Source organism: Phoca vitulina, unplaced genomic scaffold, assembly GCF_004348235.1.
Source record: "Phoca vitulina isolate PV1807 unplaced genomic scaffold, GSC_HSeal_1.0 scaffold3, whole genome shotgun sequence".
Classification (NCBI taxonomy): domain Eukaryota; kingdom Metazoa; phylum Chordata; class Mammalia; order Carnivora; family Phocidae; genus Phoca; species Phoca vitulina.
The window spans coordinates 81,979,797-82,004,121 of record NW_022589706.1 but is presented as its reverse complement, the minus strand read 5'-3'; the positions used below and the strand labels follow the sequence as shown (position 1 = coordinate 82,004,121).

The following is a 24,325-nucleotide window of genomic DNA, read 5'->3' as shown; positions in this document are numbered from 1 at the left end:
TTCTTTAAGAGGTAGACTTTTTTTAAAAAATGTGGGAATCTATAAGGATTCTAGCGTTAATCTACCTTAGATTTATGAAGAGATTTAGCCTGGGATGATGGTATTCATTTTGCTTTATTATTATTATTATTATTAATTTTAGTCAGTGGTTTGTACACATAGCAATGATAAAGGGCTGAAATAAAAGAGATTGAGAAGATATGTGTGAGACATTTTGAGAGATTCTGAAATGTCTGTCCAGTGGTCTCTTCTTGGGGAAGGAGACTAAAGTTCATCTGGCAGTAAAAAAATCAGTACTAATTGGTACCATCTAGAAAAATAGCGGGGCTGTTTAAAGAGGGCTTAAGTTGACATTTGATAGCCAGGGGAAAAAAATCAAATAAAACTGTTTAACTGAATGGGGTGGGCAATAGATAGTGAAGAAGTCCCAGTATTTCTCAGGGCAAAATAGCATGAAAGACAGTCAGGAATAATACTTTTGGCTCGGTTGTCTATGTCACTGTGGATAAATGGACTTGACATGTTAATAAGCAAATTTCAACAATGTTATGAGACACTCTAGTCATCTGAGGGATTGTTCATTCCTCTGAAAGAAGAATGTCATAATTTTGCAACCTGCATTGAAAATTTAATCTCTCAGAAATTTGATTAAGCAATGAGAAGAGAATCCAACCCACAGTACCTGATTGTTGGTAAAAGGAAATCACAATTCTAAACATGTCACTTCCCAGCTCCAAAACCTTCAAAGACCAAGTTGTTGGCTAAACTGTGTCCTAATAGCAAGGTTCCTCTGCAGTTGGGCTCATGTTTCCTTTCCAGGCTTAGCTCCCACAATTTACTGACAAAAAAAGAGAAGGATAAAGAAGCTCACGTATCGGGCGCCTGGGTGGCTCAGTCGTTAAGCGTCTGCCTTCGGCTCAGGTCATGGTCCCAGGGTCCTGGGATCGAGTGCCGCATCAGCTCCCTGCTCCGCGGGAAGCCTGCTTCTCCCTCTCCCACTCCCCCTGCTTGTGTTCCTTCTCTCGCTGCGTCTCTCTCTGTCAAATAAATAAAATCTTAAAAAAAAAAGAAGCTCACGTATCTGAGGATATACTATAAGCCAAGTACTACATTATGTTTTTCCATTTTATCCTCACAACTCTTCCATCAGAATTATTGTGAGGGTTGAATAAGGTAATTAATGTCAAGCGCTTCACAGAGGTATTTAAATTAATAAATAGAATTAACACATAGTAAGGTTTCAATAGAATGTAAGCATTTATTAATATTTAGAAGAACACAGAGAAAGAGAATATTAACATCTCTCCTTTAGAATGAGGAAATGGATGACCATAAATGTTAAGTTGTTTTCTCAAAGTGCCAGCAGTGCTAGGGTTTTATGTGACTCACAAGTCCTTGTTCTTCCCACTGTACCAAACTCTCTCTACTATGACACTCTATTCCTCAGCTGAACTGGTCTCAACTCTTCCCCAAAATATATCATATTTTCCCAACATTTTACCTTTGTTCATTTTTTGGTCTCTCCTGTAATGTCCCTGCCTTCATTGCTACCTTCTGAAAGTAGAGGATCAGCTGGAGCTAACTGTCCACCCCACAGCTCTCCAACTCATGCATGATCCCCTACCTCCACCTCCAGCACCAACAAAGCAAATGTACTGACTAAAGTTAGCTTGGCTTGGTTTTTTGTTTGTTTGTTTTTTGGGTTTTGTTCTGCATTATGACCCTATTATTTCTGAATTTTTAAGGACAGAGGACAGACTTGTATTTTTAACTTATGCTAACATTTATTTCAGTAAATAATTATTGAATTCTGTGTGTGCCAGGCAATGGACATATATCAGAATATAACATCAACAAGATGGAAAAAAGAGATCTATGCTCACAAGGGCTTAATAAATACTAGATGACTATCTGTCCTGTAAATACAGCTTTACAGATAAATAAGACCCTACTCTAAAAATTCATGGAGCAAACATGTTTAGATTTGAGCTATCCATAGCTCAAATAACCCAGTTATATTTCTAACACAACCCCCAGACCCATTCTAATTTGGGGCAGCCATATCCCTACACATTTTTGATTGAATTTTTCTGTGTAATACTTGGGTCGTATTTTTCCTTATCCTTCAGATTTTCTTGTACTCCTCTCCCCTAGTACCATTCACTGGAGAAGAAATACAAAGACATCTCAATCTTGGAGACTTGAAAAGTGATTGTTTTAGACTTGGTAATAAGCTGCTCATACAAGAGCTATTAAATGTGCTTGTCCCAAATACTGCTTCCTCAGAGACTAAGAGATTGAGCTGTTAATAAATTCCTTTTGGCATTCTATCCTCACAAGTGTTGACCATCCTCCCAGTTCCTCCAAGTCAAGTGACATTTGATTAATTGGAAGCTTACATTGCTATTTTATTAATGTTCCTCATTAGTTTGCATTACCTTGTGTTTTATCATAAGACCAAGTCTTTTTGTCAGATAACTCTTAGTTTATTTCTTTATCACACTGTGCCATTGGACTTGCCTCCCTAACCATAGACTATGTTCTTTTGGATATTAAGTTTATTTGATTGCTTTCTGTGGATCATTAAAGTGCTTTCTTTTAAAAGAAATTTGCTTAGTCATCTATTGCAGAGTGTTGAATGTCAGTTGAGCCATTTGGGTTTATTTGGTGGGTTGTTTAAGCAGATTATTTTTTAAAAACTTAGACATTTATTCCTAACAACATTCAATTAGTTGAAACTCCTTGGAAAAGTATGGTCCCAGGTTTTATAGTCACCCTGACATGGTTCAAAGTTTTGATAAGAGTTTCTTTCCATGAAGAAATGTCAGGCCAGCTAGATTCCTGCAGCCTATCTCCTATGAGTCATGTGGGGGAATCTGCAGACAATGTTAGACTGAGACATGAAGCAGCTTTCCATAGGCTGCTTTGGCACACTTGGAAAACATTTTTCAATTATTCTACATTCAAACTCTCCAAAGTTTCCCCATTGCCATTAGAATTAAATATAATCTCCCTACAATGACTGAAAACCCTATACCTTCAGGCCTCTAAGCACATCTTCAAAGGCACCTCTCCTTTTCCGCCACAATCCAGTCATGCATGCCTTCTTTCTGTTGTCTTCGCCAAGCTCACGCCTATGTCAGCCATTGAACTTGTACTCCCTCACCTGGAATGTTCTTCCTTCATATCTTCATGTGGCAACCTCTTTCTTACCCCTTAGGCCTTCAGATGGGATATATTCAGAGAAGCCCTTGCTAACACTCTGTGGCTGAAGGCTCCACCCTCTTCCCATCCGTCCCACTCCCTTCTCCAGTCTCCCTTTAACCCACTGCCCTTTTTTGTAGCATATCACTCTATTTCATAGTACACATCAATATCTTAAGTATTATTTATTTTGTTTTACTCATAACATGCCTCTTTCCACCAGAATGTAGGCTCCACAAAAACAAGAACTTTTTCTCATCTGCAGCTATATTCCTAGTACTCAAGTCTGCCAAGGTAGGTGTTAAATAAATATTTGGAGAGTCAATAAATACATATTTATTTATAAGAGAGACAGAACACTGCCTGTGGTAAGATCAAAGAAAGAAGGCAATTAATGGCAGCTGTGGCCTCCACCCTGCCGTCCTGAGTAATTAAGTAATGCCCTGTTAGGCAATCCTCAATGCTGTGGTTAACCGGGCTACCCTCCTTGAAAGATGGTTTGGAGCTACTTGGGCCATGGAGGGCCCACCCTAAGTGGCTTATCATTTTTTTTTCTTTCCAATCACTTACAGTACTATCTCTGAAAGGATGTCTTGTATATAACGTTCTCCATATTAATATATTTCCATTGATATTTTAGCAGCTCATAAGTGTGTCCTGATGACTGGATTCCCCCTTGGATTGAAGTTTTTAATAGGTTGGGCCTAGAAGCAGCACAACCATTTCTTTTCTCATTTCCCTGATAAGTGAACTCAGATGCTCTGTTTCACCATCACCCCTAACTACAAGGGTGCTAGGATATCTGCTCTCACTGTGTGTACAAGTAAAAAGAAGAAATGGGTTTGGTGAGCAGATGGATCAGTCTTCACCACTATTAATCTCTATCAAAGGGACTACTGGGTGTGTTAGGTGAGATAAGAAAGAGTTGGAGACACTTAACCCCAATACCTGCTACAATAAGTGGTTGTTGTCAGGGCGCCTGGGTGACTCAGTCGGTTAAGCATCTGCCTTCAGCTCAGGTCATGGTCCCAGGGTCCTGGGATCGAGCCCCTCATCGGGCTCCCTGCTCAGCGGGGAGCCTGCTTCTCCCTCGGCTGCTCCCCCTGCTTGTGTGCTCTTTCTCTCTCTCTCTCTCTGTCAAATAAAATAAACAAAATCTTAAAAAAAAAAATAAGTGGTTGTTGTCATTAATTCAAGAATGCACAGGGGAAGGGGAAAGCCACACCATTATTCTTTCTCCCACCATCTAATTCAGAGTAATGTCTGCCTCTTTGGTTGGAGGAGAGCTGGTCTTAGAACAGTTCTCCAGCTGTCTCCTCCTATGAGTAGAAACCCAGACCTTTTCCACTCAGCTCCCTCAATATTGTTGAAACAGAATAACTATCCAACATTCATATGAGAGCAATAAATTTTAAGGAAGTATTTCCTTTTACATACAATCTTAAATGCCATGCTTAGTAATATAAAAAAGTAGGTATCAAGAATTCTCAAGCAAACTTTAACAGAAATATCAATTAAGTTGAGGAAATAGGGGGCACACAAAATTCATACCCCCTTTGCTAAAAATAAAATTTTAAACAACTTTATGGAGTTATAATTTATATGTCATAAACCTTACTCATTTTAAGTGTGTAATTAAATTATTTTTAGTAAATTTATAGGGCTTTACAACCATCACCATAATCTAATTTTAAAACATTTCCATCATCTCAAAAAGTTCCCTTATGCCTATTTGCATTCAATCCCCAACCCCACAGCCAGCCACTAGCAACCACTCATCTGTTTTCTGCCTCTCTAGACTTGCCTTTGGGGGCATTTATATAAATGGAATCATACAATATAAATGGAATCATACATATTTTGTGTCTGGTTTCTTTCACTTAGCATAATTTTTTAGTGGTCAATTCATGTTGCAGTATATATCAGTAGTTCGTTCCTTTTGGTTGTTGAACAGTGTTCTATAGTATTGATAAACCGCACTTTGCTTATCCATTTATTTATTTATTTTTAAAGATTTTATTTATTTATTTGACAGAGAGAGACACAGCGAGAGAAGGAACACAAGCAGGGGAAGTGGGAGAGGGAGAAGCAGGCTTCCCATCAAGCAGGGAGCCTGATGTGGGGCTCTATCCCAGGACCCTGGGATCATGACCTGAGCCAAAGGCAGACGCTTAACGACTGAGCCACCCAGGCATCCTGCTTATCCATTTATTAACAGATGAATGTTTGGACAGTTTTCAGTATTTGGCTATTGTGAATAATTTTAGCAGGGCTCCCCACTCTTGCAATGGTAGTTAGATGCTACCCTCTAAAAAGCTATGTTCAAAGGCAAGGTCCAAACGTGTTTCTATATGTTAGAGTAGCAGAGTAGTATAGTGGAAAAATTATCAGATTTGACACCACAATAACTTGAACATATGCCTACCTTCTCTCTTTTCTGAGCTGCCTGACCTTAGAGATAACTTTACACTTTTTGGTATTAAAAGCCTAGAATGGTATGTGACACAGTAGATGCTCCACAAATGTATATTTCCACTCTATTGTCCTTGTGCCATTGTTCTCTGTAATAAACTTACAGCACCCCCAAATGCTGAGTCAAAAATTCCCACATGGTAGGTCACTGCGCACGTACAGAAAACCTCCCTCTCATGTCCCTGACCTGGGCTTCCTGGCTCAACATGGTGAGGCATTGCTGTTTGGATAAATTACTGCTCTGAAGGTCTTACTGCTCAAGTGAACGCAAATATAATTCAGGAAAGAAATATTAGAAAGCAAGATAGGCCACATTCAAGCTATATTTGTCAATCCAGCTTTACCTTCAATAAAACTGACATTACAATTTTCTGATTCCTGTGTCTACTTTTCAATCAGCTGCCATTTTGAGGGCAAAGGATGTGATTAATTCTCTCAAACCCAACATATGGAGGCTATTTGTCTCTTTCAGAAAGACAGAGCTGGGAATATATTTAGGCAGGTTGACTTTTGTAGTCTTTTTTTCCTTCCATGTGTGGAAGACTCTTCTTAGGACTAACCACCAGTAATGTAATATTGTTATCCTATCATTTAACACAAGTTTATTCAATCCCTCTTGGGTTTCCCAAAAGAATTTGTTAGCTTTCTTTCTCTGAAGTAACAAATTACAGTTTGAGTCTGCCTCATAGACCACATCAATCACTTGTTCAGTCCCTAGGATTGCTAAATGATTGACCCAATTGGATTGTTTTAGCTGTCCAATCATTTGGATTTGGGGTGTTAAAACAACTGAAGTGGTCTGACTACTTAGATTTAAAATGCCTGGCAAACCATGATGAAGACTAAAACATTCAATTTAACTGGAAAACAAACAAGTTGTGGAATTTTTTAGATGTGTCCATATGTGTGCACAAGCACAAAAAAGTGTCTCTCAGATTCTCATTCTCTCTCCCCTCCCCTCCTCTCCCTTTCCCTATCACCCTTTTTCCTCCTCTCCCCTTCTCTCTCCCTCTCATCTCTCATGTTTCTCTACCTCGATATTTTTTCTTTCTTTTTTTTTTATTGAGGTTTACTTGACATATAACATTATATTAGTTTCAGGTTTATAACATGTAATCACCACAATATGTCTAATTAACATCCACCACCATACATAGTTAATAAGATTTTTTCCTTGTGATGAAAACTTTTAAGATCTACTACCTTATCTCTATGTGTCTTTACCTCCCTCCTTGTCTCTACCTCTCAGAGTCAGCAAATATTCATAATGGCAAAATAAGCATTTTTTATTAGCAGTGCTTCCTTCTCATTTCATCCAGCATCAGAATCTAAGAAAGACTAAAAAAAAATGGTTACATTTGTTTACTTGAGGATAGGGCAAGCCTCCCTGCAGTCCTTAACACTAAACTATCTAAATCTTTAATAACATCTTGAAGGTTACCCTGTTTATTTACAATCCAATGTTATCCTCTTGGAAGCCATCCTCATTCTTCACCTCTAAGTGCTTTTGACCATAGATGTTTGGCCAGAGTCCCTCAGAGAACGGAAAATCATTGGCTTCATGAAGATCCAAGCCCCAACAACAATTACCAAAGTAAGATAAAAGCTGAACAAATGAAAGTAGAAAGAAACATATTAATCATTTAGTAATCATCTTTTAGGCTTCAAGTTAGCCTCTGATATGATATCATGAAGTCATCTTTTAAGACTGGAAAATTAAAGTTGCAAGTGCCCCTCAAGCAAATGTCACATCAGCACAGAAGATACAGCTGGGTCATCCCAAGAGGTGCAATGCCTTGTCAATGACACAGCAACATGTGTTAGGGAAAGCCCATGAGCAGCTCTCCAAAGAGCTTATTGGCCATCATGCAAGATTATAACATCCTCATTTTGGAGAAATTCTCAAGAACTCATCTTTTGAGATTTTGGCTCATCAAAGCATGTTACTCTCAGTCCTACTGAAAATAACCATATTCAAAACACTACAGAGCCCTGTCCAAGAGAGAATGTGGGGACATAAAATTCTCTGTAATGTGTATAAAGGAAAGAACACAAAAAAGTCTTAATTAAAATACTGTGATATTTGGAAAGTACTTTCTATTACACAACAGATTACTCAGTAGATCAAATGTTTTTTTTTTTTTGAAACATAGAACAAATGCATTGCAAAACAGTTTTGTTTCTGTTCTTTACTTTTTTAAAAATAAACTGACAATTGTCCTGCTGTCAAGACTCACTCTAAGACACCATATGCTTTGAATGCTTTATTCTGGATTTTAATTAGACATGAAAAACTAAATAGAGCCTGAGACATGGGAAAACTTTTGTATTAATTTATTAGATTTGGACATTTCATTTTAATGTCTATTATTATCAACCAGTCAAGTATAGGAATCCATGCACAACATTAAGAGAATAACATAATATGGAAAATTTAACATCTTAAGGTACTCTATAAATGTTCAGGAATGTTAATCGACCCCCAAATTTATTTACAATCTTTGAGGATCCCATATCTATAAGTATCAAAACATTTTGTTCAATGTTTTCATCCTTCATAATTCTATTGGAAACTATTTTACTTATTATAATGAAGTCATATAATTATCTTCACAGTTTAACCCAGTCATAAAAAAATTCTTTTTTTTTATTTAGCATTTAAATGTGAAAAATCACATAGTGATGATCTATTAAATAAAAAACTACGCTGGGACCAGCAGCTTTACTCTTTGTTCTGGACTGACCACTGTAAGTAATTTTCTTCCTCAGAATGGTTTCAGAGAGGAAAACACATTGGCTGCTTAGGATATATTCTGTAAAAAGTGTGCCAATAGTTGTCATGCCAAGCAGGGCACTCCACAGTTCACTTACAAAGATAGGCTGATTCCTTATACTATATACACATTTTTCTTTATTAATCTTGAATATGTAAAATTACAGAGAATAAAATGACAAACACCCATGTATCTACCATATACTGTTAACAAACGTTAACAGTTGAATATGTTTACTTTAGCTTTGGTGATATGAGTCTTTTTTAATTAGAGTGTAATTAACATACATTGTTATATTAGTTTCAGGTGTACAATATAGAAATTCAACAATTCCATATATCACTCAGTGCTCATCAAGATAAGTATACTCTTAATCCCTATCACCTACTTCACCCATTTCCCCACCAAACTCCCCTCTGGTAACCATCTGTCTGTTCTCTATAGTTAAGAGTCTGGTTTTTGGTTTCAATAGGTGGATGGAATATTATTCAGCCATAAAAAAGAATGAAATCTTGCCATCTGCAACAACATGGATGCAACTAGAGTATAATGCTAAGCAAAATAAGCCAGTCAGAGAAAGACAAATACCATAGGATTTCATTTATATGTGGAATTTAAGAAAACAAAACAAAGATTTAAGGTTTTTGTTATTCATTTGCCATATATATATATACATACATTTATTTTTTTAACTTGTTTTTCTTTTCAAGTTTTTATTTAAATTCCAGTAAGTTAACATAGAGTGTAATATTCATTTCAGGAGTAGAATTTAGTGATTCATCACTTGGAAATAACTCATTATTTGAAAATAACTCATTAGTTGAAAATTTCATTATATACTTATCTTGCCACATTTCCCTCCCTCTCTCCCTACAGGATATCTCTATCTTACACTTGGTATAAATCCTTCCCATACATGTTTTTATTCCTTCTTTCCATGGAAATAGAGAGAACCAGTTCCAATGTATAGGACTATTTTATCACAGTATATATGTGCTTCTTACTTTTTACTCATTAGATTTTTTTTGCTTTATCAATGTCAATGCATACACATAGCTCCTTTTAAAAAATTATAATAACCTATTTCATTAGCTAAATATACCACTCTTTATTTATTACTTCTCTATTGATGTGTATTTAGATTGCTTCCAGTCTTCATTGGAAAAATCAACGCCCTTATAACTGTCACCCTATACACACATGCCAAAAGTTTCTCTGGGATATATACTAAGAAGTGGAACTTCTAGATTGTCATGTGAGTGCCTTTTTAATAATACTGTTGTTGTCAAAATGATTTCCAAAATGTACACTCCTACCATCACTGTATAAGAGTCCAGTTTTTTAAATCCTCACCTGATATTCTCAGACTTCAAACATTTAGAATGTTCAGACCTTAAAGTTGTTGTTATCAATGGTTATGATATTGTATTTCATTATTATTTTAACTTGCATTTTACTTATTACTAAACTTTCCAAAGTCGACTAGCTGTTTGAGTTTCCTCTTTCCTGAACTGCCTCTTCATGTCCTTTACCCATTGTTATGGGGTTGAAAAGCAGTTTATATGGAGAACAGGTTGGAACTATAAATCAAATTAACAGTGATCAGCTGTTATGAATAAGTTAAACATGCTCAGATCTATCTGTTAAATTTTAACATGCATATTCTTAGGCTAAATGTGATAAATGCATCTTGTAACTTTGTTTAGCATTACCTGTGCTTCACACATCCAGAGGTGATATAAAGATTGCAGTACTACCCAGAAGAATGGCACTCAAATTCCCTTCTGTCCTTTGAGTTGACTTCTTTGACTCTTCCAAAAACATAGATTTGTAGGATCCTGAGATGGAAGGGAAAAAGGCTATTTCAGATATGCAATATCTTTTCCGTATCTTCTAAGGATAGCTTCTGTACCTTTTTAAAGGAAGATAAACCATTTATTTGTTCATAGTAATATGTGAGCTTAATCATTTGTATTCAACCCAACAAAGCAAGCAGGTATTCATCCATAATTATCTTTTTGTTGTCTTTACCCTATTGATTTGTAGGAGTTCTATATGTATTCTGGATATTAATCCTTTGTTCTCTTATGTCATAAACATCTTCTCTCATTCTTATTTATTGTATCTCTTATTGTTTAGAACTTTATAATTTCAATATAGTTAAATGTATCAATATATTCCTTTATGATATTCTTTTTTGGTCACTTGCTTAAGATATCTTCTCTACATCAATATAATGAAGATATTCTTTATATTCTTTGAAAAGATTGTAAGACCTTGGGGCACCTGGGTGGCTCAGTTGGTTAAGCATCTGCCTTCGGCTCAGGTCATGATCCCAGGCTCCTGGGATTGAGTACGGCATCAGGCTCCCAGCTCAGCAGGGAGTCTGCTTCTCCCTCTCTGTCTGCCACTCCTCCCTCCCACCCGTTCTTTCTCTCTCTCAAGTAAATAAATAAAATCTTAAAGAAAAAGAAAAAGAAATATTGTAAGGTCTTTAATCAAATGGAATTGAATACATGAGCATTTTTTTCACATTTGGATACATAGTAGTTCCACCACCATTTACTATAGTTTGACATATAGTCATAAAACATCCCTCATGACCTGAAATCCCATATATGTGAGGTCTGTGTGGTTTGGTTTTTTGTTTGTTTGTTTCTGCTTTCTTTTTTGTCCTTTTGATGTATTTGCCCTTTACTGAGCTAACACCATAAGTATATAGATTCTATACACATATAAGTATATAAATAAGTATGTAATTCTGTAAGTATATAAGTAAGTCTTGATAACTAGCATTGCAGTTTTGTCTTCTTCCTCCTTCTTCCTCTTCACAATTAACTCAGTTTTTTTTTTGACTTATACTCTTTCATATTTATTTTAGAATCAATTTCTCATATTCCATGAAAAACACTATTGAAACTTTTATTGAAATCACAATGAATTTATGGATAAATTTGGAAGAGTTGAAATCTTTATGATGTTGAATCTTCCACCTATGAACAAAGAACACATCTGCAATTAATCAAGTCTCTTTGTAAATGCTTCAAAACTATTTTATAATTTCACCCATGTAAAACTTAAATGACTGTTTTGAATTTCAATTTCTAGTTATCTGTTTTGTTATATAGCAAATGCTTTTTTAAAATTTCTATAAGATCTTCAAAGCACTGGGGCCCCTGGGTGGCTCAGTTGTTAAGTGTCTGCCTTCGGCTCAGGTCATGATCCCAGAGTCCTTGGATCGAGCCCCACATAGGGCTCCCTGCTCAGCGGGAAGCCTGCTTCTCCCTCTCCCACTCCCCCTGCTTGTGTTCCGTCTCTCGCTGTCTCTCTCTGGGTCAAATAAATAAATAAAATCTTTAAAAAAAAAAAAGATTTTCAAAGCATTTATTGCTCTCATATAGGAACATTGTGGATTTTATATATAAATCTTATCCCCACCATAATAATTTAACAGGAGATACTTTTGTATATTTTTGTGAAAAATCATATTGTCTAAAAATTATGGCTTTGTCTTTTTATATGTAATCTATACATCTCTTATGTCCTTTCCTTTTGTTACTGTAGTTATTAAAACCACTGACACAACATAAATAATACTGATGATAACAGTGAGGTTCTTTTTAAGATTTATTTATTTACTTTAGAGAGAGGTGGGAGAGGGGCAGCAGGAGGAGATAATCACAAGCAGACTCCCAGCTGAACCCCAAGTCCTGGGCTCAATCCCAGGACCCTGGGATTATGACCTAAGTTGGATGCTTAACTGACTGAGCCACCCAGGTGCCCTGGTGATAGCAGTGATTTTGAGGAAGACCAATCATATTTCTTTTCCACTCCTTATGTTTACTAGTTGTTTAATAAAATAGCTTCTATTATGAAAGAATATTGAATTTCATTGAATGCCTTTTTTTTTTACATTTATTGAGATGATGGTATGTTTTTATCACATTTTATCTATTAATGTGCTGAATACATAAACATATTTTCTATTGTTGAACAATTCATCTATGCTAGGATAAATGCTATTAGGTAACAATGGTACACTCAATTTGCCTAACAACTCTCTAGCAAAATTGACCCAGAGAAAGAGATAAAGTATTATAATTTCACATCTACATTTACAAGTGAGATTAGCCTTTGTTTTCTTATTGTACATGCCTTATGTAATTTGGATATCAAGTTTATCAAATTTTACTAGCGTTAAAAAATGAGTCAAGTAGCTTTCCCTTTCTGTTCCCTGAAAACATCAAAATCAGAATTACTTTTAAGTTAAAGGTTTGCTAAAAATCCCTGATAAAACTCTCTGGGTTTGGTGCCTTTGTGGGAAGAGTGTAAATTGTGATTGTCAATTAAGTATTTTAATGGTTATTGGTCTGTTCAGGTGTGCTTTTGTTGTTTTGTTTTGTTGAATTGAATTGATTTTGGTAAGTTGTATTTTAAATGATCCAATTTATCTAAATGTAGTCATAAAAATTATCATAATATTCTCATTGAATTTGAGAGGTAAAAACAATGGTATCTATAATTTTAACTCCATTTTCCTCGTATTTATTTTGTCTTCTTTCACTTGATCAGTTTTCCAGATGTTTATCTAATTTATTAGTGCTTCTTTTTCTTTGATGTAGTTGTTGGTCTTATTGATCATTGTAATTGCTTCTTATTTAATTTTTGCTCTTACCTTTTATTATTTCCTTCTTTCTCCTTTTATAGGGCTCAGACTTTTTCTTTAGATTCTATAGAAAAATCTTGGCTCATTAACTTTCAATCTTCTCATTTTATTATATATACATAAATTCACTTCTGAGTACCACTGAACTACCTTATTTTACAAATTTTCCTAAGAAATGCTTTGAATACATATCACAAGTTTCAACTTCTGGTGCACTTTTAAAAAATAATCTCCTTGATTCCTTCTTTAACCAATTAATTATTTAGAAGTTTGTTTTTATTTTCTAAGCATATGGATTTTTTTCCTATTTTCTTTTTAGTTTCAGTTTTATTGCATTACACTCAGCAAATAGGAATTTTTATTTTCAATTATTTGGAATTCATTAAGAATTTATTTTAGCCTGATACAACATCAGCATTTGTAAATGTGTCATGTAAACTTGAAAAGAGTGAATTCAGTATTTGTTGTGTGATTATATGTGTGTGTAATCTTCATGTATATATATCCTTGTATTTATATAAACATATGATAGATATGCCATATATATGTATTCATTAAGCTTATTATTTGGGCTACTACATAATATTTATAACTGTTCAGTTTTATGAAACACAATTTAAGAAGATAGTTACATTTTAAAACTCAGATTTATTAAATACCAAAATTGTTTGGTTTGTGAGAAAAATGTATTGAGCCAACACTTTGTAAAAGCGTGGTATTATGTACTAGGGAGAAAATACAACACAAATTCCTTCTGTCACCAAGTTTATAACACAGTTGTCTTCTCAGCAACACAAAGAACCTCAGGAAAACCAATATTAGCAATAATAATAATGACTAAACTTTCTGGAGCTTTTATAATGTGTCAAGTGCTATTCTCATGACTTTACTGTTTAAATTCACTTAATCTCTGCATGGAGCACTGGGTGTTATACACAAACAATGAATCATGGAACACTACATCAAAAACTAATGATGTAATGTATGGTGATTAACATAACATAATAAAAAAATTAAAATAAATAAAATAAATTCACTTAATCTTCACAATAAGGTGAGAAAGCTGAGCAAAAGTTAGTATGCACGCTGCTGGAAAGTGCAGCACTTTTGAGTTTCTCCGAACTCAAAATGAACTATTAGCCTTTTGTTCTCAGTTGCAGATGCTTAACCACAATTCTGAAGATAACAGGGCATCCCACTGGGTTCCTAACACCACCCTGGTACAATATTTTGATTTCCTGTATATAGATCTTATCATAGCTGTAGTCTTCACTGTAAGTGATTACAACTAAAGAAAAAGACTTTCTTTCCCCCTGAATTTGCACCATCTCCACATGCTCCTCTTAGAAATTAAAAGAAACAGTCACAATTGGATTCACTTTTAACACTTTTAAAAACTTGATACACTAGATGACTCAAGTTCATCTTAAATAATTGCTTTCTTTGAAAACCACAGAACTTTTATTAACTTTTAAATGAAGAATATATATGATCTTCTATGTTTATATTAGGAAACCAAAGTCTAAGAAGGCAGTAAAAGTCCCACAGTTCAGTCTATGAAGAGTCAGCAATGGAATTGTATTTCCATAAGATTTCTAGCTAAGCTCCTTCTTTGATCTTCTATAAAATGCAGATGGAGATCTGATACCTTGGTGATATTGAAGATTAGCTTCAATAATGTTTACCAAGTGATATAGTAATATCATTTCTTCAAAAGAAGTTAAGCTAACTAAAGTCTTGTTTACGTGTGTGTTTTTGTTTTTAATGGACATAATTTGATTCCTTATATAGCAACACAGAGAGCTTCAGTTTGGGAGAACATAGAAATCCAATGAGGTAGAGTCTAAAGTCAGTTAAAATTTTATCTGCTTAATTTATAATCTTTTTTTTTTAAGATTTTATTCATCCATTTGACAGAGACACAGCGAGAGGGGGAACACAAGCAAGGGGAGTGGGAGAAGGAGAAGCAGGCTTCCTGCCCAGCAGGGAGCCTGATGCGGGGCTTGATCCCAGGACCCTGGGATCATGACCCGAGCCGAAGGCAGACGCCTAATGACTGAGCCACCCAGGTGCCCCAATTTATAATCTTTTTAGTTGAAGTTTGATTTTGTTTCCACACATTTTCATGGGTTCTACTTTCTAACTGTGTTGTGGAAGTCCTAGCCATGTAATGCAGGTGCGCTTGGGGCTACCTAAGTGCACAGGTGAAAAGGAGACCTAGCTGCTGGAGTTCTGGGCCCCCAGCCCTTTCCTTCTCTTCATCCAGAGCAGTTCTGCTTTAATCTGTGATAGGCACTGGACTCAAGGATAAGATTTCATTAAAGGAATTGTTCTACTTCCACTGTTTCAAGCCATTTAATCAGCTAAAATGTCTGCTTATCTAACTATAACACCTTTTATTCTAAGCCTTTGTAGTACAAGTCAGTTATAAAACAATAAACAACCTGATATCAAAGGCTTGCCTCTCTGGAAAAAAAATTCTCAGATACCACTAAGTAATGCAGTGCTATATTTATTTATTTCTCCTGTGTCAATTGAATTCATCCTTCTGGAGTCCTATCATACAAAGGTGTAGTTGTGTGTGTGTGTGTTTTATCACATTCTGCACTTTTATAAGTAGGGAAGTTTATATCAGTGAGTATGCTATCTGTAGAAGACCTAGTTTCTTAAAAATCTGTTTGCTTTCAAGTAAAATTTAAAAAATAATACCAAAACACTTAGAGTTACATTACACCTATTGTCCTAGCATAATTATTTATAATGCCCCTTTTCATCTTCAAATGCATCCCAGTTTGGGTGATCAATTAGATGGTCACTATATTTATGTAAATAGGTGTTCTAAGCAATTTACATATATTTACTCATTTAATCTCCATAACATCTTAATAACATAGATGTTGTTGTTATCTTGTCTTAGAAAGAAGGATATCACAACACAGAGTGGTTAAGAAAATTGTCCAAGGTCAAATACTTAGAGAGAATGGAATTTGAATCCAAGCTGTCTGTTTCCATTCATCATGGCCTTAACCTCTATGCTAGTTTATGCTCCATAAGGCTTGATACTTGTTTTCCTTCTCCCCCTTCGTTATACTTTTAAAATATATATATATATTTTAAAGATTTTATTTATTTATTTATTTGACAGAGAGAGAGCCAGCTAGAGAGGGAACACACGCAGGGGGAGTGGGAGAAGGAGAAGCAGGCTTCCTGCCAAGCAGGGAGTCTGATGCGGGGGGCTCAATCCCAGGACCCTGGGATCATGACCTGAGCCGAAGGCAGAAGCTTAATGACTGAGCCACCCAGGCACCCCTCGTTATACTTTTAAATGACTGTGTGGTCATGAGGACAACCTTTGGGTATTCATTCCCCAGACACAATTTATAGATGAATTTAGGCCCCCAGATGCTTTGATACTCAGGATTGTTTTGACCTAAACTTTCTAGAATTGGTTGTCTGAATAAGAACTCTTATGGATGGAAGAAGAGGGAGAAAAAAGAAGGAAGGACGGAGTACTATCATCAGGCACCTTTGTAGGAAACCAAGCATTTATTTTCCCTGGGACCATGTTGTAGAAAATGGGTGGTGGAAATCAGAAGAGAGGGCAAGCTGATATTTGGAATTTGGAGATGATCGAATTGCACAACAAAGAGAAAAAAGATTTTCATGTTTGTATAAAAATTATGATGTTTGAGCTAGAAGGTAATTCACTGCAAGAAGATATGTTATGGAAGTGACTTTTAAAATAAAGGAGAGAGAGTTCAGCTCCCACTCCAGCACTGGAAGCCAAGGCCATATTTCTTAGCTGCTGCCAAGATCCCCCGACATGTGTCAAGTCTGAGATCTTTAGTCACTTAAACCTGATGTGGAAAGAAAAATTCACATCCAGGGACTTGTGTTAAGAGGACTCTTCAGTTTCTTTAAACTTGATCCAAGAAAAAATGGCTGCTATTCTGTTTCACTGAAATTCTTATCTTAGCCATTGCAGTTCACATTTCTAGACAGCTTTGGAAGTTTTTCCAGGTTATTCAAAAGTCCAAGAATGGCATAGGGTCTTCTGTTTTTCACCAGGTTATATCTTCTCTAGTTCCAATATATTATTGTATTTCTAATTAATATCAGTAAAATCATAACAATTATGTCTTAAACATTTTAAACATAATTTATTCAGGTGCCTATTGCTTTTTAGTTTCATTTTAGACCATTTTATTTTTTACATTTTTTGAATAAATATTTTTTCTGATTTTTTTCTTCTTTGCCAGATTCACTACAATTACTAGTAATAATATGCAAGTATATAGAAACTTTTTGCAACTCAAACTTATTTCTAAGTGTTTTACTTCATATTACTCTTTCAACATAATTATGAGGTGTGTTGGGGTCCCCAGAGATCACTCCCAGGTTTGATGATTTGCTAGAAGGGCTCACAGAACTCTACATATAGTCTTACTCATGGTTATGATTTATAACAACAAAAAGATACAAAGCAAAATCAGCAAAAGTAAAAAGCAAATGGGGCAAAGTTCAGGGGAAACCAGGCATGAGCTTCCTGAGTCATCTCCTGGTGTAATCACATGGGTAAGCTTAATTCCTCCCAGCAATGAGTTGTGACAACAAATGTGAAACATCGTCTACCAGATAGGGTCAGTATCAGGTTTTTTATCTGGAGCTATTCATGTAAGCACCCTTAGCCTGACATGTATACAAATTTCAGACTCCCAGAAGGCAAACAGGTGTTCAACATAAACCATATTATTTGTACAAGCATTTCTGACACAGTGAGCCACTCTTGTGAGGGAATGGTAGGAACTTTCCTGAAATCCAAGTTCCCACATACCAAAGGCCATCCTATAAGCAGACCTTTCTAATGATAGCACCAGGCTTGCTCTTTTCCTGCACATACTTCATAGCTTGATTTTCCATAGATAAAAGTAACTTAAAGAAGCCAAATTCTTTTCTCATAATCAGGAGTTTCTGGTTGGGCCAAATCTCAGTTCCCTATCCAATACTCTTTCTAGTAGATTATACAGCTGCTCAGAAAAGCATCTGATATCCAAGCAACTAAGGCTGATTTAAACAAAGTGAAGTGACTAATAATCAAAGAAGCAGTTTTAGCTTTTTGTCCTTCGTATATGAACTGGAATAATAGCTCCTAGATTAATGCTGTCCATGATAACTTTCAGCAATGATGGAAATCTATAATCTGTTCTTTCCAATACTGAGTACTTGAAATGTAGCTAGTGTGACTGAGAAACTAAGTATTTAATTTTGTTTACTTTTAATTAATTTTTTTTAAATAGCCACATAAGTCTAGTAACTACATATTGGAAGCACAGCCCCAGATAATTTGATTTGCTTTATTAAAGCACACTATAGTAAGATTCATAGATTAAAGCCCCTGGACACCAGAGTTTCCTTTGAATTTCCTGAGCGCCAAACCAGTACAACCATATGGTCCCCCAAATATCTTCCTTTCTTTTGGTCTTAATCTAAAATTACAAGGCTTAAAAATAATAAAGGCTATTCCAACACCATTGACTGGATTTTTTTTTTAAAGAGTTATTTAAAAAATAACCTAGTGTCTGAAGATTGGTAGTAGTTCATTTGCATAAATAATACTGATTGACAGCCCTTAGGAAAAGGAAGAGCCTGCCATTTTGTAAAAGCAGACATAGACTGGCATAAAAATCAGTGAATCTCAATGTGTAAATATCAGTTCATATATCTTTAGAGTTTACTGGCAACTACGCTGGAGAAGAGAGAAGGAAAAAAAGTAAGAGCAAAAATTTTCCTCAAAAAGTATCTAATGAAATAGATAAATTTTAACTTACTCCAAACATTATAATGTTTGGCAGCCATACCTTCATGATATATCTCAAAAGTCCAGTAAAAATTATTTTTATATGTGTAAAACAGAATAAAAAGTGATAGCATATAAGGTAAGCAAGATCATTTTTGAAATGTAGTCAAAGATCTATTCTTGTTTTCCATGCCAGTATAAAAATCTCAAATTTTTCATCAGGTTAGAAAGTAAAAATAAATGAGTGCCATCTTGTGGTTGCATCTACCATTCCTACTTGATATAAATTGCCCCCACCTTCCAAAAAAGATTCCCATTAAAAATGCTTTAGACAGATTTGGTCTCTGCGTCAGTTTCAGAATGTAGAAAAAAGTAAAAACAAAATTGAAGAATTGGAGGTAGAAGGAAGGGCCCAAGATTATTCACCTGAAGTGAACATCAGAGTGAAAGTTATTTCTATAGAAAATAAGTAAATATTGGCAACAGAAAAAAGGACTTTCAAAATTTGTAAAGTGAAGTTGGTAGCCTATGAAGAAAATAAACATATGTATAAGATACGTTATCTTATATAATACAAGATCTTTTTAAGGGAAAATAAGGAAAAACTATTAAGGTGATGTTTACCCTACTGGTACTAAATTTGCTGATAAATAAGGAAGGGAAGAATAAAAAAGGGGAAAAGTGTGGCTAAATCTATTTTATTCTACTTATATTCAAAATGCTATAAAACACTATGAATAGTAAGAAAATTGCTTTTCTACTTAATAAATACATAAAATTTTTCAGTAGAGAAAGTGGCATTCAAAACTAGGATGCTTGATTACAGTGGGAATCAACCAGATTTTTCCACAGACTTATCACAATAGTGCATGGTACTAAAACACAATGATCCATGACAAGTGTTAAGAAAGTATATTAAAACCAAAGATTTCTTTATAGCAGAACTATTTGGAATCTTTAATATGTTCATATGCATTGTGAATATCCAGAGATGGATTTGAGTTTCATCATTTTCTAAACTGTTACGGGAAAAGAATAATTTTTTTTTTCCTTTGGGGCATAGCCAAGTACTAATGTTCTACAAGAAATTTTGGGAAACACTGCTTTGATCCAATAGTTCCAAATCGTTTTCATTGAAGAAGGCTTTTGGCATCCTTTCTCACTTACTCTACCTAAATACATTATCACAAAAGGAAAGTATACATATAACTAAGGAATTGTTTTATCCCTAAATGAGCACTTGCCCTATTAATAATGTGTTACACATCACTTAATATTGCCAACATAGTCAATGACTTCTTTTGAAATTTAGCCATAGCAGTGAACTTATAATCCCATTCACAGCCTTTAAGAATGCTGACAAAGTCTTTTGCCACAACAACTTAGGAAATCAAGGAATATGGCAATAATTGTTTATAAAATGACCACTGGTAACATAGGTGCACTATATAAAGAGATCCTGGTGGGTAAATAATGTGTGGCACAAATTGGATAGCTGTTTACCAAATTCTTTCTTTTTCCTCCTAGTCATAAAACTAGGGTACATTTCCCATTCTCCTTTACATTTGAATGTTTTCATCTGACTAATTTCTAACCAATAAGATGTGGGTGATATAATGTACATAACTTCCAGGTTTGGCCCACAGATACCTCTACATGATCATACACTCTCTCTCCCTTTTCCCCAATTCACCAGCAGGAGTTGGTGCCCAAAAGACTTGGAAGCCATGAATTGAAAATGAGTCTCACTCAGCCTGGGTTCCTGAATGACTGCATAGAGCAGAGACCACCCTCTACTATCACCACCTCTGATTGAACTTTACATGAACAAGAAAGACTGGTCTTAAGTCACTGAGATTTCAGAGTTTTTCTGTTTATAGAATCTCGCACTACTTTAAAGCTTTTACTTATTTATTTTTTAGAGATAGAGAGAATGGCAATGGGGGAAGGAGCAGAGAGGGAGGGACAGGGAAGGGGAAAGAAACTCAAGCAGACTCCGCACTGAGTATGGAGCTCAATGTGGGGCTCGATCTCACAACCCTGAGATCATGACCTGATCTCAAAACCAAGAGTTGGAGTTTTAACCAACTGAACCACCCAGGCACCCCAACATCTCACACTACTTTAACTACCAAAGGAGGACATAGAGTTTTTTTGCAACCAAACAGTGGCCTTGCTATATTTGATTAAATTTTTTTAAATTTTGTAACACTACTTTGGTTTCTTCTTTTTCATGATGTTCCATATCTTTTCATGATGTTCCATATCTTTTGTGTTTATTTTCCTTATATTTGGAGAAGCAGTGAGAAAAAAGTAATGCATGTAGAATCGGAAAATCTACTTTTAATCTCAGCTACTTACTAGTCATTGATTTTTAGTGTGTCACTTTCACTTAACTATCTCTGAATTATTTTTGACTCCTTAATTCCCTTTTCTAAAACACACTGAGCATTGTCACCAGTCGCACCCACTCACTCCTCTAAGGCATCTTTTTTTGCCTTATTTACCTAGGCTTGTCTCTTCTTATTCTGCCTTTCTCTAGTGCAACTTTCCAGTTCTGAAATTATGGCAACATAACTCCACTATGTATTATGTTTTCTCCCTTTAACTTACTTTTTCAAATCACTGGTTGATATGAAACCCCTCTATGGTCTTCCACCATCTACTTTGTCTCATTCCATGTCTGGTTCAGCCATACCCAGTACAGGTCCTCTCAACTGAGATGTGACCATGTTCCTAAGACCCACTTAGAAAGCAATCTCAGGATATGACACCAGGACTCAAATCCAGGCCTTTTGTTACTAAGAGAGACCATATCCTAGGCCATAAATAAACAACAACAATTTTAAAGAATTAAATAGTACAGAATGTCTTCTCTGGTTATAGTAGAATCAAACTAGAAATCAATAATTGAAGATTAAAAGGAAAATCTCCAACATGTGAAAATTAATCAAGACTTCCAAATAATCCATGGATCAAAGAGAAAATGTCAAGGGAAACATTTTTAAATGCCTAGCACTGAATGAAAATGAAAATTTAACACATAACAATGTGTGGGATGTAGTTAAAGCAGCAGCACCAAGAAAGATTTTCTAGTACTAAATGGATACATTGGAAACAATTAACAGTTGCAAATCAATAATCTAAGTTCCTAACACAAAAAAAACTAGAAAAGTAAGAGCAAAATAAAGCTGAAACAAACCAAAAAATGGAAATATTAAGGAGCAGAAATCAATGAAATTGCAAATAAATAAACAATAGAAATAACCAGTGGAATGAGAAACTATTTTTATAAAATCAAGAAAATTGATAAACCTCTAGAAAGACTGACAAAATAAAGAGACATGATTCAAATCACCTATATCAAAAATGAAATAGGACATGTCACTCCATTTTTTAAAAAATGAACGAACTGGGAAATGGGCAAAAGATATGAACCGATATTTCACCAAAGATATATATAAATGATACATAAGTATACAAAAAGATGCTCAACATCATTAGACATTAAAGAAACTCAAATCAAAACCACAATATAATATTACTACACACCTATCAGAATGGCTAAAGTAAAAAAAAAAAAGTAATAGCAAATGCTGGCAAGGATGCAGAGAAATGGATCACTCATGCACTGTTGGTGAAAAAGTTAGGCAATTTCTTATAAAATGAAATAAGCAATTACCATATGACACAGCAATTTCACTTTTGAGTATTTATCCCAGAGAAATGAAAACTTATGTTTATATAGAACACATAAACATACTATTTTATTCATAGCAGCTTTATTCATAATAGTCAAAAACTACGAAAAAAGCATTTTAATATCATTCTACAGGTGAATGGCTAAACAAATTGTGATGCCATGTACCACACATACCATGTAATACATAGACCATGTAACACTACTCAGCAATAAAAAGGGAAAGCTATTGATACTGACAAAAATTTGGATGAATCTTTAGAGTTTATGCTGAGTGAAAAACAGTAAATCCCCCCAAATTATATGCTATATGATTCCAAATATACACATACACACACAAACAACTGTTAGAACTAATAAACAAATTCAGCAAAGTTGCAGAATATAAAATAATATATAAAAGTTGGTTGGATTTTTATACACAAACAATCAACTATCCAAAAAAAAATTAAGAAAACAATTTCATTTATAATAGCATCAAAAGTAATAAAATACTTAGGAATAAATCTAACCAAAGGGGTTAACCTGAGTGAAAAACAGTAAATCCCCCCAAATTATATGCTAACCAAAGGGGTGAAAGACTTGTACACTAAAAGCTATAAAACATTGCTGAGAGAAATTAAAGAAAACACAAATAAATGGAAAGAATCTTGTGTTTATGGATTGGAGGACTTAATATTAAGATGTCGATACTACCCAAAGCTATCTATGGATTCAAAACAATTTCTATCAAAATTCCAGCAATATTTTTACAGAAACAGAAAAATGTAAGGGAAAAAATTTCATGATAATGAATTTTGCAGTTATGTCTTGCATATAGCACCAAAAGCACAGGCAACAAAAACAGAAATAGACAAATGAGATGACATCAAACTTTAAAACTTTTTTGCATCAAAGGACACAATCAACAGAGTGAAAAGGCAACCTATGAAATGGGAGAAAATATGTACAAATTATGTATATCTGATAAAAAGTTAATATCAAGAATGTATAAAGAACTCCTACAACTCAACAATAAAAAAAAATCAAATAACCTAATTTAATAATGGGCAAAGAGGAATGTAGAGGAAAAGACAACAAAGTAGGAAGCTCCTGACTCTACCCCTCCAAGGCAATAACCACATTTATACAACTAGCTCTGAAAATGACCAGAAGACTGGCAGGACAGATCTTCCACAGCTGCAGAGAGAAGTTGTAGAGAGAAGGCCACATTAAAAAGGGTAGAAGAGTTAGAAGCAGTTGCAAACCAAACCCCTATGTGACTAACCATGAATAGGAGGGACATCATGAGCATGGAGGAGCAAGGGGATCAGCCCCCACAGTGGGCACCTCTGGTCTTGAGGGCCTACACTGGGAAAATGATACTCCATAATGTCTGGCTTTGAAAATCAGTGGGGCTTAATTCTGGGGGAGAGCCAGAGAGCAAAAAGAAACTGAGTCCCTGCCCTTAAGGAGTCTACAAGCTAAATAACTCAGCTTGAGGAACAACACAAAAGCAGTAGTTTGAAAAGCATCTGTGATATACATGAAAGAGATTTATTGACTAATCTTAGAACATGTGCCCAAGGGGCAGGGACCTAGGAAATTTCTCTGGGAACAAAAGTCCTGGTGGGTGCCATTTTTCTTGTCCTCTTTCAGCCTAGATAGCTGGATACTTGTGGGAGCCAGTTCAAGCACTCTCCATCTACATTGTTAGCACCCTGAGCCTCATC

At 35.1% G+C, this 24,325-nt stretch overlaps 1 protein-coding gene across 3 annotated transcripts in view; it reads right to left on the bottom strand.

The window, feature by feature from the left end:
• Positions 1 to 1,022: 1,022 nt before the first annotated feature.
• The window catches only part of AIMP1 (aminoacyl tRNA synthetase complex interacting multifunctional protein 1), a 167,428-nt gene continuing 144,125 nt past the window's right edge, over positions 1,023 to 24,325 (bottom strand). Inside the window, exons 7-8 of one of the 3 annotated variants that reach the window (XM_032400960.1) lie at positions 10,163 to 10,288; positions 1,023 to 1,037 (exon numbers count right to left, since the gene is read on the bottom strand). In XM_032400960.1, coding sequence (XP_032256851.1) covers positions 10,170 to 10,288 — 119 coding nt within the window. In that variant the 3' untranslated portion in view covers positions 1,023 to 1,037; positions 10,163 to 10,169. Of the gene's footprint in view, positions 1,038 to 7,135; positions 7,283 to 9,233; positions 10,289 to 24,325 lie in introns of those variants that run through there. The other 2 variants (XM_032400959.1, XM_032400958.1) reach the window with 2 other exon arrangements.